Here is a 13,873-nt window from a genome sequence, read left to right on the forward strand (position 1 = left end):
TCTTCCAATGTATAGAAGATGCAACCCAGTCTTCAGCTGACCATCAAAAATTTGTTGATGGCTGGACCTACTGAGACATCCTGTTAATATTAGTTCTTTTTTATAGGGTTTCTTTTAACTTATACTATATGCAGATTTTTTTTAGCCATTTGTGTGAAACTTTTGCCGCTGTTTCAATCAAGAGCATTGAAATAATTATCTATATTTTATTTTAATTGGCTGTTTGAATATGTTATGTACAAGAGTTGTTCAGTTAAAACTGTTTAAGTCTTTTAAAGTTGTATATATTTTTTAAAATTTTTTAAGTCATCTTTAGTATTTGTTATGAGCTACAATATCAACATGTTGGTTTAAGCACATAGGCATGTCCATTTACCCCATGCTACTATGAGCTATCATACATTCAACACATTTTAATTGAACACCCTTAATATAAAGGTGCAAACTGCAAAAATAGTTTGTACTCTTAGTCTTCATGTACATCATGTAGTTATCAAAACCAGTATTTTTTATAAATAAGATAAAATATTATCTGTCAACAATTTCAGATTCTTTCCTTAAATTTATTAGATTTTGCAGTGTTTACAAGATTTGCCTTTCCACTTTGAGAGAAGTTGGGTTCAGCCACAAGATAGTATCACACAAGGTAAAGAAAGTCAAGTTAATAACTAATCTCACTTAATTAGCATTGTGTATCTCAGATTGTTTTTTAACTCATTCTACTCAGACTGTAATGGTCACGCCTGATGCAGATACTTCCTCTCTAACAGTATAATGGATTCGTCACTTGTTTAGAGAAATAGAGGCTCACTCCCCCATTGGAGACTGAAGATTCAAGCAGTGGTGAAGGGAGTAGACTTTTCATATCATTAATTATTCTTGTTTTTTTTTTTTTTTACCTCATATAACATGCAGACAACTAATGAATACACACTTGTACAAATATAATGCACAATAAGATCAAAGATCATAATTACTACCAAAATCTGTGATTTTGGTAGTAATTATGATCTTTGATCTTATTGTGCATTTGATCTTACTATGCACTAAAGTAAACAATGCCCTAAAGAATCTGCAAGATCAACCAATATATCAGACATTTCTGCTTATCATTCTCATTCACACACCGAGAATTAAGATACGTGCAAAAGCATTATCATAGTGTTGTTAAGGGAACTTTCATTAAGCAAGTATGCATGTAGTTTCAAGAGCAGTAGCTGGGATTATGCAAAATAAGTGAAAAATTTCTCCTAAACTTTCACTAATTTTGTTACTTCAGCATAATTTTTTAATTTCTTTAACAAGTGTTGAGTACATCAGTCATCATATTGAACTGTGAATTTATGATATACAAGATCAAATGGACAGTAAGATCAAAGATCGTAATTACTACCAAAATCTGTGATGAGCTATGCACTAAAGTAAACAATGCCCCAAAGAATCTGCAAGATCAACCAGTATATCAGACATTTCTGCTTATCATTCTCATTCATACACTGAGAATTAAGTTATCTGTGAGAGTTATGGGATACATTATGACCAAAAACATTAACACATTATGTTATAGCTTTGCTATTAGTGAATATTAGTCACTTGTAAATTACTGTCCATAATTGGCTAAACCTCACATTATGATTAAAGAGGCCTGTGCGCTCTGGATTTATTATCGTTATTAAATTGCAGTTGCCCAGAGTGAAAGGGATACAAAAATATAGATTGTGACAAATTTAATAATAGGAAATATACATATATTAGATTAGATACATACAAATAAAGCTTTTGGTTGTTTAGTCAATCTTCTTCAGTTAAACTGACAGTTAGAATGGAGCATGAGGGCGTGTACTGCTAATCTTGTACGTGAAGTGCGTGATTAATTGTTGGATGTTGAAGCCTGTGGCTGTGATGTATGTGGATGTCGCCAGCATTTGTCAGTGGACAGGATTGCTGTTTCGGTGATAGGGTGGACTTGGCAACCACTGTTCCTGTTCACTGAGGTATTGGAGCATTTGATGTTTAACGACTCCAACCAGGTGCATCGCCGATAATGGCGGGACTTATCCACAATCACAACATCACGGTGTGGGTCAATGTCGTGGTGGGTTGCCCAAACTTATTTGGCAATAGCTGAGTGCTCCACATCCACTAAGCGGATTGCTCTTTTGTGTTCGGAAAGGCATTTTTCGAGCCATCTCGCAGTTTCCCCGATGTAGCAGCTAGTGTAGTCACAGCAAGAGATGCGGTAGACCAATCCGCTTTGTAGTAGGGTGGGGACAGGTGTTTTTACCTTAGAGATGAGGGATTGTAATTTTCTGCCTGTGAGTTGTACACATTTTATCCCATGTGATTTTAAGATTCTACAAACCTGTTGTGATAGGTTTGGGTTGTATGGGATAAAGGTGCTCATGGCTGAGTCATCACCTTGGATGTTTCTGTTGGTCGCATGTCTGTAGATCACACCTGTTAAGGGTATTGATGGGATAGCCACACCTCGTAAGATCCGCCTTGACTTTAGTGATTTCGGTGCGACTCTCATTTACAGAGCTAGAGTGTGTCCAGGCACGAGTTAGCAAGGTATGTGCAGTGGCAAGAAGATGAATGTTTGTGTGTGTGCTGACCGGAAGTTGGTAAATTGGCCAGCATACATAGGTTTACGATGGACAGTTGTCTTCAAGCACGTGCCCTCGTGCTGGACAAGGGTGTCTAAGTATGGTATGGTGTTGTCCGACTCTAGCTCGATCGTGAATTTTATGAAAGGTGACAGAATCGAGGTGGTCTAAGATTTGGTCACCTGAATTTCTGGGGATAACTACGAACACATCGTCCACATAGCAACACCAAAAGGCAATGGGATCTGGTACGTTTGTAAATGCATGACCCTCTAATTCCTCCATCACGATGTTTGCCGTGACCGAACTAACCGGGGAACTCATGGCTGCCGTGTACTTGTTGGTAAATGGAGTCGTTAAACATGATTGCACCACCTGTTAAGCACAGTCTGAGGGCAGTAGAGATATCGTCTGGTGTTAGTTTGGTTCTGCTACCAAGGGTTTCGTCATTATCTAAGAGTTGCTTTGCCCATGTGATGGTAAGTTCTACTGGGATGGAGGATGTATCATAACATCAATCAACACCTTAATAGCTATTCACTATATATATATAATCCAATTAATCCAAAATTAAATGGAGAGATAAAAAACAATATCAACGATAAAAGGCAGATATCCTATTTTAGCTTATATATTTAGAAAGAATCTTTCTTTCTTTTCCTATTATTTCCTAACCTAACGTTTAAGGTCAGGTTACAAAATATAACGAAAAAAAATAAACCTTTTCCTTTTTCATAACTAAACCTAAATCAACAATATAGTAAAAACACTCATGAACTCCAAAAATCTGCTTTTAATAATGAATAAAAAACATAATGAAGAACATAAAAATGAACGGAATGAAACTTTTATTAATTCAGTTTTCATCAAAAAATCGACCAACGTTTTATTTTCCTTACAAATTTCTTCCATCTTTAAAAGATTCATCGCTGCTATTACCTGTTTACTGTTCATCACAAAACTATTATGCACCGTTCTTTACTCATAAATAGACATTATAATGCCAACCAATGACTGCACGGTAGCTTGTCATCGTTTGCCACACCTACCTGTCAATCAATATATCCTTCTCGATTTTGGCTTTAGACCGATAGCACCTACCGTCTGTTTACCGAATGAGCAGCGCTAGAGCCCAATGTCGGGAAACTAATTTTCTGCATAAGTTACCTGACGTTTCTTGTCGTTCTCATGTTGGCTTTCTTTACCTTAGCCAAAAATTGAAAAACAGATGGGAAACTAACAAGATGTGAATTGTAGATACAGTCAGTTCTGCTATAACATGCATTTTCACAATGTGAATTTGCTCCAAATGCGACTGATATATTAGGGAACAGTGCGAGTATAACACGATTTTCACGTTGGCTCATGCGCAATTTCGTCTGCGAGTAACACCAAGTTTTGAACACAAAACTTGGCACCAAGCTGAGCGTAGCTTGGTGCCAACCTGCATAGCAATATATACAAGTTTACGAAGCTTTAAAAATGTCAAATGTAAAATGTGCGAGAGCTATAGTTCCCATTTACTGTAGTTGTATTGGTCGGAGAGACACTGTTGTCATTCACTGTATTGTAGGTTCACTCAATTTTTAGGAGCTCATGTTTTTCTGTTCGAGCATTAGCATTAGTAGAGGCATTTGATGCAAGAAAGCAAGCTTATGCAGCATCAGCCAAGAAAATAAATAAAAAATAACCACTTCCACTTCACCCTTCTGTTCGTTCGAAATACCTGTCCAGCTGAGCCTTAAACTTATTTAGGCTATCAACTTCCACGACAAGGGATGGAAGTCTGTTCCACCAACCAACCACCTGCTGGCTAAAGGCAAATTTCCTCACGCCTATCCTACATCTGTCTTTCCTCAATTTGAATTTATGCTCTCTCAGGTGATTATTCTGAGCAAGAAGAAGAATCCCATCATCATTGAGCATGCTCAAACCATTCAAGGCTTTATACACCTCTATCAGATCACCTCGCTGGTGCCTAGTCTCCAGACACTGTAATTTGCAAAACTTAAGCCTTTCTTCGTAAGAGCACCCCTTTGTTCCATTCACCAATTTTGTTGCCCTTCTCTGTACTCGTTCCAGCATCTCTACATCCTTCTTGAAATGAGGCCTCCAGACCTGTATACAGTACTCTAGGTGTGGCCTGACCATTGTCTTAGACAAGGAAATAATCACCTCCTTATCCCTGCTAGGAAAATTCCTATATATCATCGACAATACACCATGAGCTACTCTTGCCGCCCGTCTGCACTGCTCAGAAAACTTCATATCTGCCTGCACAACCACCCCCAGGTCCCTTTCATTCTCTACCACTGTCAGTGTAATACCACAGAGTTGATACGTTGCTCTGGGGGTTGCTGTTTCCCATATGTAGTACTTTACATTTGTCAATGTTAAACTTCATTTGCCACCTCTCAACCCATCTGCTCAACCTTTCCAGATCCTGTTGCTGTAGCATAGTGTCAGTAGTGTCCTTGACAACCCTGCCAACCTTCGTATCGTCTGCAAACTTGGACATTAAGCTTGATATACCATCATCAATATCATTTATAAATACAGAAAACAATAATGGACCCAATACTGACCCCTGAGGGACTCCACTAATAACATTAGTCCACGATGAGCAGTGTCCATTGATTACCACTCTCTGTCTTCTCCCCCTCAACCACCCCTTTATCCATAGCAGCAATTTGCCTCCAATGCCACACTGCTCCAATTTGTGCAGCAGTCTTCCATGTGCAACAGTATCAAAACCCTTTCTAAGATCCAAGTATATAATATCAAAGTTATTCCCTGCATCCAGTTCTTTTGTGACTGCATCATAGTATCCAATCAAATTGGTCAGGCAAAACTTCCCCTTAACAAAACCATGCTGTGTCTGAGCTATAACTGAAGTCTTGTCTAGATGATCCTGCAGTGCTTCTTTAACCAGTGCCTCCATTAATTTTCCGGGAACAGAAGTTAAACTAACAGGTCTATAATTACTTGTGTCGCCCTTTGATCCTCCTTTTTGGACTCCCTTGGAGCTTCCTTGGACTCCCTGAGTCCAAGGAAGCTCTCATAATTATGGCTAAGGGTTTGCTTACTTCCTTTGCTGCCTCCTTTAATATAACTGGATAGATCCCATCCACCCCAGGTGCCTTTCTTGTATTTACCTTCAACAATTTCTCCTCCACTTTACTCTCAGTTATTATAAGATTCTCTAGCTTACTGCCAGAGTTGAATACACCTCTGGCATTCCCCTTGCTGAATAACTCCTCATGTGTGAATGTCGATGCAAAATATTCATTTAGTTTGTTAGCTACCTGAGCAGGATCATCAACAGTTGACCCATCGATATCAAGTGGACCAATCTGATTCGTCCCCTTCTTTCTAGCGTCTACATAAGTAAAGAACTCTTTGCTGTTTTTCTTTGCATCCCTTGCCAAAGATTTCTTGTAATCTGCCTTCGCCTGCTTAACCTCCTTTGTAACTTGGTTACAGATCAACTCAACACTGCACTGTCCAGCAATGTCGACTGGCTTCACTTCCTTGGATTTTATGTATTTCTTAACTAATAGAACAGAAATATCGTGAGGCGGGATATAGCGTGAGCAGAAGAACACATTTCTGGAAGTCACTGCCATTAAAAAATAAAAAAAATTTGCAGTTCTCGGTTTATTGGGTTTTTCTGTTAGAGCAATCTAATTATAAATGGGTAGTAAACTCGATCTTACTGCATTTGGGATAATACCAAGAGCTGGATTTCTGTGGGTTTTTACATTATTATGGTGAAATGTTTTTCCCCTTCTGTGAAATCTTCAATTATATAAAAAACAAATAAATTTTCAGAATCTTCTCTTCATTCCTATTTTTTACACTGCGTAAACTTGTCAGACAAGTTTACGCAGTTCAAGCAAAACATATCTTTTCAAGGTAAAGTGCTATATTTATTGCAATATTTATTTATTTATTAGAAATTTTGGATGTTTAAACCTGTGTTAACAATTTTATTGGGTTTCTAACTTTTTTTAGTGTTTTGCTTACTACATCAACTTTTTTTTTTTTGATTGCTCTTCCCCTATCCCTATTTTTCCTATAAGCCTTGTTTTTTTAAAATGCAAAATACCATAACGCGGAGATTTTTAGGAATACATGTACTGTGTTATAGCAGAATTGACTGTGTTATTATTATTATACAGCTTTAGTATATTAGTAGTAGCAAATTATATAAGAAAGCAAGCTTAAAGCATCATCAAAAAAAAAAAAAAAAACTAGTCTTCACCCCTTCATACCCTCCAAGGATTTGTGTAGTTCTTGATTTTATTAAAACCACCCATTTCCATAGCGAGGCAGAGATAACGTGGACATACAAACTGTTCCGTAAGATCTAGGATGAGAGACAGGTGCCGAAGGACTGGAAAGAACGTTTGATCATACCATTGTTTAAGAAGGGGAAACAGGAAAAGGTGTTCCAATTATAGAGGCATCACATGTGAGTAAGCTGTATGAGAGAATGTTAGAGTGGAAGATAAGAGGAATGATTGAAAATAGGATGGCCGAGGAACAGTACGGTTTTAGGCCTTGCAGATCGACGGTGGATCTAATTTTCTGCTTCAGGTAACTGATGGAAAAAGTGCTATGAACACAATAAAGAATTATGGATTGCATTTTTGGATATAAAGAAAGCGTTTGATGCCATAAAGAGAGAAGAGGTTTTGAGAAACTAGGGGATAGAGGAACATCTTGTGGAGAAAATTGAGAATATGTGCACCAATACAGAGAGCAAAGTAAGAACAGTGGTGGGGTTGACAGCGAGCTTTGAAATAACATCAGGGTTGAGGCAAGGAGGCATCCTGTCACCACTACTGTTCATAGCTGTTATGAATGATATGCAATGTAGAGTGGTGGAACAACTTGGACAGGACCAGATGAAAGTCATGCCCTTCGCAGATGACCTCTGCATATGGGGAGAGAGCAGGGAACAAGTGCAATGGCAAGTTGATATATGGGCTAGTATGGCCAATGAATTTGGACTGGTTTTCAGTCAGAAGAAGAGTGAAGTAATGGTTCTAAAGAAGAGTGAAGTAATGGTTCTAAGGAAGAGTGGCGAGCTTGATGGATACATTACAATGGAAGGGAAACAGCTAAAAATGGTTAACAACTTCAAGTATCTAGGAAGTGCCATTACAAAGACTGGAGTGATAGAGAAGAAATAAGTAGAAGGATACAAGCAGGCGGGAATTTGTATAGGCAGACAAGAGATCTGATCTGTAGCAGGAACATACCACTGAAGTGTAAGAAGGCTGTATATCAGGCCTATTACATACCAGTTTTGACATATGCATCTGAAACTTGGACTATGAGGAAAAAGGATGAAAGCAGAATTCAGGGGACAGAAATGAGATTTGTGAGGAGCTTAGCCGGAAAGACAAGATGTGACAAAATCAGGAATGATGTGATTAGGGAGAGAATTCAGGTAGAAAAACTCCAGAATAGAATTGAAAGGTCCCATTTGAAATGGTTTGGACATGTCAAGAGAATGAACAAGAGGCGTTTGCCAAGAAGAATGTTTGATTTACGATTAAGGGACAAAAGACCAAGGGGAGAACCAAGAATGAGATGGCAGGATGTGATAAAGACCAGTGTCATTAAGAGAGGAGTAGTGAAATCAACAACGGAGAGAAGTACACGGACAGAGTGTGGTGGCGAGGGTTCATACGTTGACCTGTGGAATAGCGTAACGATGATAGATGATGATGATGATTTCCATAGCAACAGACAGAAGTTTGTTTCAACTATCAACCACCCGCTGCTTTAAGGCAAACTTGTGCACATCTATTCTGCAACCAACTTTCCTCAATTTGAATTTATGCCCTTTCACGTGTGTTGTAGTTTTGGCAGAAGGAAGAATGCCATCAACATTTAGCTTACTCAATCTATTCAAGGCCTTAAACACCTCGATCAGATCTCCCTGCAGGTGACTAGTTTCCAGATGCTGCAATTTGTGAAACTGAAGTCTTTCTTGGTAAGAGTACTCTTTTGTTCCCTTCACCAGTCTGGTTGCCCTTCTCTGCACCAGTTCCAGAAGATTTACATCCTTCCTAAAGTGAGGCCTCCAGACCTGTATATAGTACTTGAGATATGTATTGATCATAGCCTTTTACATTGGGATAATCATCTTCTTATCCCTGCTAATAAAAAGTTTCTGTATATCATTGACAAAACCAATGAGCTGCCCTTCCCTGGTAGCTTATCTGCACTGCTCAGAGAACTTCATACCTAACTGCGCAATTACTGCCCAGGTCTTTTTTCATTTTCTTCTACCTTAAGTGTAGCAACACACAGTTGGTGCTACATTTAAGGTAGTTATGTTAATCTTGGATTACTGCAGTATCTTGTATTTATCAAGGTTAAACCTCACTTACCATTTCTCAGCCTGTCTGCTTAATTCTTATAGATCTTGTTCCAATAGCTCTCTATGATTACATTCGTTAACCATCCTGCCAACATCTGTATCACCTGCACTATTGGATGTTAAGCCTATCAATATAGTATAAGTTGACATGGGTGGACAGTGCAATGTTGAGTCTGTTTGGTGTGACATAAACACTGGGAATTGGAAAATGAGAGTAGTATGAAAGTGACTCTGATGAGTACAATGAACAGTTGGGCAGCTAGTAAATCAGAATGTCTTGTAATGGGGGATTTTAACTTTACAGATATTGACTAGAACTTGTGGGTTGATAACTCGCATGCTAGCAAGACTTTTTTGGATTTATTGGAGGATTGTTTTCTACAGCAACATGTTCGAGGGGCAACAAGAGGGAGTAATAAAATAAATTTTCTGTTTATACTCCGGGACGACCAAACGGTCAGAGGAGTTCACATGATAGATTGAATACAAGAAACAGCACCGTATTCAGCAGTCACGGGCTTGAACCACGGTCACTCAAGGCACGTGTACTTATGCACTTACGCGCCTGACCACTAGGCTACGGTGGCTTAATATACTCTTGATCTGATCATCAGCAGTGATTATTCATGCATTAAGAATTTGCAAATAAAGGAACCACTAGGTGACAGTGATCACAGTTTACTGATGTGGGATTTACTTAAAGATGTAACTACCAGCAAGAGTAAAGGGAACAGTTTTTGTTTTTGTAAAGGTGATTACAGTGGTCTCAGACAGTTTTTAAATTCTATACAGTGGGATCAACTGATGATGTTACCAACAGCAAATTCTAAATGGGAAGCTACAAGGTTTTTCATACCAACTAAGAAATACTGTTCAAGGTTCAGGCCTAACTGGATGTCAGATGAATTAATGAGGCTTGTGACAGAGAAGAAAAATGCATGGAATGCATATAAATTATCAGGTGGCACAGAAGCCTACGGCAAATATAAGCTAGTCTGTAATCAAGTCACAAAGGATGAGAAATCCTTGACAAAGGATGGAAAGAAAAACAGCAAAGAGTTCTTTACTTATGTAAACTCTAGAAGGAAGGGAATGAATCAGATTGGTCCGCTTAACATAGATGGTTCGACTATTGATGATCCTGCTCAAGTAGCTAATAACCTGAAAGTATTTTACATCTATATTCATACATGAGGAGTTATTCAAGGAGGGGAATGCCAAAAGTTTATCCAACTCTAACAGGGAGCTAAGTGATTTTATAATAACTGAGAACAAAGTGGAGGAGAAATTGTTGAAGTTAAACATAAGGAAGGCACCTGGGGTCAGTAGGATCTATCCAGTTATATTAAATGGGCAGCAAAGGAAGTAAGCAAACCCTTAGCCATAATTATGGGAGGCAGGGAGATCCCAATGGACTGGAGATGTGAAAATGTATCTCCAATTCACAAAGGAGGTGCAAAGGGCGACACAAATAATTATAGACCTGTTAGTTTAACTTCTGTTCCTGGGAAAATAATGGCATCACTGGTTAAAGAAGTGATGCAGGATCACTTAGATAAGACTGCAGTAATAGTTCAGACACAGCATGGGTTTGTTAAGGGGAAGTCTTGTCTGACCAATTTGTTTGGATACTATGATGTTGTCCCAAAGGAACTGGATGCAAAAAATAATTTTGATATCATATACTTGGATTTCAGGAAAGCTTTTGATATGTTGCACATGGAAAACTGCTGTACAAATTGGAGCGGTATGGCATTAAGGACAAATTGCTGCAAGGGACAAAGGGGTGGTTGAGTGGGAGATGGCAGAGAGTGGTAATAAATGGACACTGCTCTACGTGTACTAATGTTATTAGTGGAGCCCCCAGGGTTCAGTGCTGGGGCCATTGTTGTTTTATGTATTTCTTAATGGTATCCATGAAGGTATATCAGGCTTAATGTCCAAGTTTGCAGATGATACAAAGGTTGGCAGGGTTATTAATGATAGTAAAGACAGTATGCTACTGCAACGGTATCTAGAAAAGTTAGGTAAATGGGCTGTGAGAAGTTGCAACTGAAGTTTAATATTGACAAATGCAAAGTACTGCATATGGGTAGCAGTAACCCAAGGGAAACTTACCAACTGTGTGGTTCTGCATTCAGGGAGGTGGAGAATTAAAAAGACCTATGGTTATTTGTGCAGTCAGATATGAAGTTCTCTGAGCAGGTCATGGAGTTTTATCGATGATTTATAGGAATTTTGCTAGCAGAGACAAGGAGGTGATTATACCTTTGTATAAGGCAATGGTCAGGCCATACCTTGAGTACTGCATACAGTTCTGTAGGCCTCATTTTTGAAAGATGTAGGGTTGCTAGAACAAGTACAGAGAAGGGCAACAAGATTGGTGATAGGAACAAGTGGAGTTCATTTACCAGGAGAGGCTTAAATTCTGTAAGTTGTAGAATCTGGAGACTAGTCATCTGTGAGGTGATCTGACTGAGGTGTGTGTATAAGGCCTTGAATGGTTTGAGCAGGCTCAATTCTGATGGGATAGCTCCACTTGCTCAGATTACTGAGGGGGGCATAGATTCAAATTGAGGAAAGACAGTTATAGAATTGATGTGCAGAAGTTTGCCTTTAGCCAGCGGGTAGTTGATTGTTGGAACAGACTTCTATCTGTTGTTGTGGAAGTTGACAGCTTAAATAAATTTAAGGCTAAACTAGACAAATATCTGGAGTGACCGGATGGGTGAAATTGGGAATGGTTTTTTTTTTTTTTGTTTTTTTTGGCTGATGATGTTGTATAAGCTTGCTTTCTTGATCATATGCCTCAACTAATGCTAATATACCTTCATCATTATCATTAATAAATTTTGAAAACAACAATGGGGTCAAGCACTGAACCCTGCAGAAACTCCACTAATAATATTAGTCCACGAAGAACAATGCCCATTGATAACCACTCTCTGTCTTCTCTTCCTCAACCATCCCTTTATCCATTGCAGTAACTTGCCCTTAATGCCACATTGCTTTAGAATGTACAGCAGTCTTTTATGTGAAACAGTATCAAATGCCTTTCTGAAATTCAAGTATATGATATCAAAATTATTTTTTGCATCCAGTGCCTTTGTCACTGCATCATAGTATCCAATCAGATTGGTTAGACACAACCACCCTTAATAAATACCGTCTGTGATTGCAGTATAATTGCATTCCTGTCTAGTAATGCAGTATAATTCCATTACTTCTTTAACCAGTGAATCCATTATCTTGGACTTTAGTGTTATCCTTGGACTTCATTTCTTTGGTATATTACCAATTTTAAGCTAACAGGTCTCTAATTGCCCATGTAACCCTTTGATCCTCTCTTGTGAATTGGGGTATACATTTGCACATCTCCAGTCCATGAGGACCTTCCAAGAATCCAAGGATGCTCTTATAATTATGGCTACGGGTTTGCTTACCTCCTCTGCTGCCTCCCTTAATATAATTGGAGAGATTTCATCCATCCAGCACTTTTTTTTTGTGTTCAGCTTCAATATAAAACATAGTTTTACTTTCCTTTCAGTTATCACAAAATAATATAGCTCCTTGTTCTAACAGGGAGTTAGTTTATCACTGTACCAGAAGTTTATCAAACTCTAGTTTAATAAACTTCTGGCATCCCGTCTCTAAAGAATTCCTCGTGTGAATGTAGATCCAAAATACTTTTCAGTTTTTCAGCAACCTAAGCAGGGTCATCAGCATGTAAACATTGACATCGTGGCCAAATGTGATTCAACCGCTCTACTTTTAATATGAGCAAAGAAGTCTTTGCTGCTGTTCTTTGCCAGAGAGTTCTCATAATCTGTCTTAGCTTGTCAAACCTCGTTTGTGAATTGATTACAGACTAATTTATGTATATAGGCTTCTGTATCACCTGATAATTTATATGCATCCCATGCAATTTTATTCTCTGCCACAAGTCTCACCAGTTCATCTGACATCCATTTAAGTCTAAGCCATGAACACTCATAATTGGTGTGAAAAGTATAGTAGCTTCTCTGCTTCCCTGAATGGCTCCCATGTAAAATATGTTGTTGGTAACATCATCAGTTTGTCTCACTGCATAAAATTTAAAAACTGTCTGAAACCACTGTAGTCACCCTTACGAAAGCAAAAGCCTTTCCCTTTACCCTCGAAGTACTTAAAGTACCTTAAGCACTATTTATTTAAAAACATAACACAAGTAGTTAAGTCTTTAATTAATATGTTGACTGCCAAGCTAGTTTAAGAAAAATTTTGATTGGTAATTCTAAAATAAATATTGTAATTTCTTTGTCATATTGTTTTTTCGCTTAAAATATCAAAAAAGAGATTTTTTTTTTTCACATATATGTGGCCCAGTCGGTTACTTTTTATTTCTTGAGAAGCCATGTCGGTCACATGTGTGATACTATTACAGCACACATATGAAGGTCATTTGTGATTAATTTATTGCATGCAGTGCACAGATATGGAATCAAGCTGTTCAAGTTATGTTCCACTGAAGGATATACTTGGTCTAGTAAGATTAATAGAAAATCCATAGGTTTAGCTGCAAACGTCTGCGAAGAATTATTGCAAGGACTTCTAAATGAAGGTCGCACCTTGTACATACACAATTTTTATATTAGCTACCATCTGGCATTATCATTTCTTCATCAAAAAACTCACGTTGTTGGTATATTACGAGCCAGTAAAAAATTTATGCCTAAAAAAGTCATGTACTCAAAGCTAAATAAAGGGGAGATGATCGCCAAGGAAGAAAAAAATGGAATTATTGTTCTAAAGTGGCGAGATGTTCAAGGTGTGAGACTACTAACAACAAAGCATGCCCTAGAAGTGGTTGTGAACCCTCCGCCAGTAAAGG

At 38.2% G+C, this 13,873-nt stretch overlaps 1 protein-coding gene across 2 annotated transcripts in view; it reads left to right on the forward strand.

The window, feature by feature from the left end:
• LOC150089728 (methionyl-tRNA formyltransferase, mitochondrial) overlaps positions 1-13,873 on the forward strand; it is a 164,471-nt gene that overhangs the window by 114,443 nt on the left and 36,155 nt on the right. For both annotated transcript variants that reach the window (XM_090368768.1, XM_090368770.1), the window contains exon 6: positions 571-646. In XM_090368768.1, the coding sequence (XP_090224894.1) occupies positions 571-646 (76 nt within the window). The remainder of the gene's footprint in view (positions 1-570; positions 647-13,873) is intronic.

Source organism: Mastigoproctus giganteus, chromosome 2 (genome assembly GCF_048544385.1).
Source record: "Mastigoproctus giganteus isolate SK-2022 chromosome 2, ASM4854438v1, whole genome shotgun sequence".
In the NCBI taxonomy this organism is placed as follows: Eukaryota; Metazoa; Arthropoda; class Arachnida; order Uropygi; family Thelyphonidae; genus Mastigoproctus; species Mastigoproctus giganteus.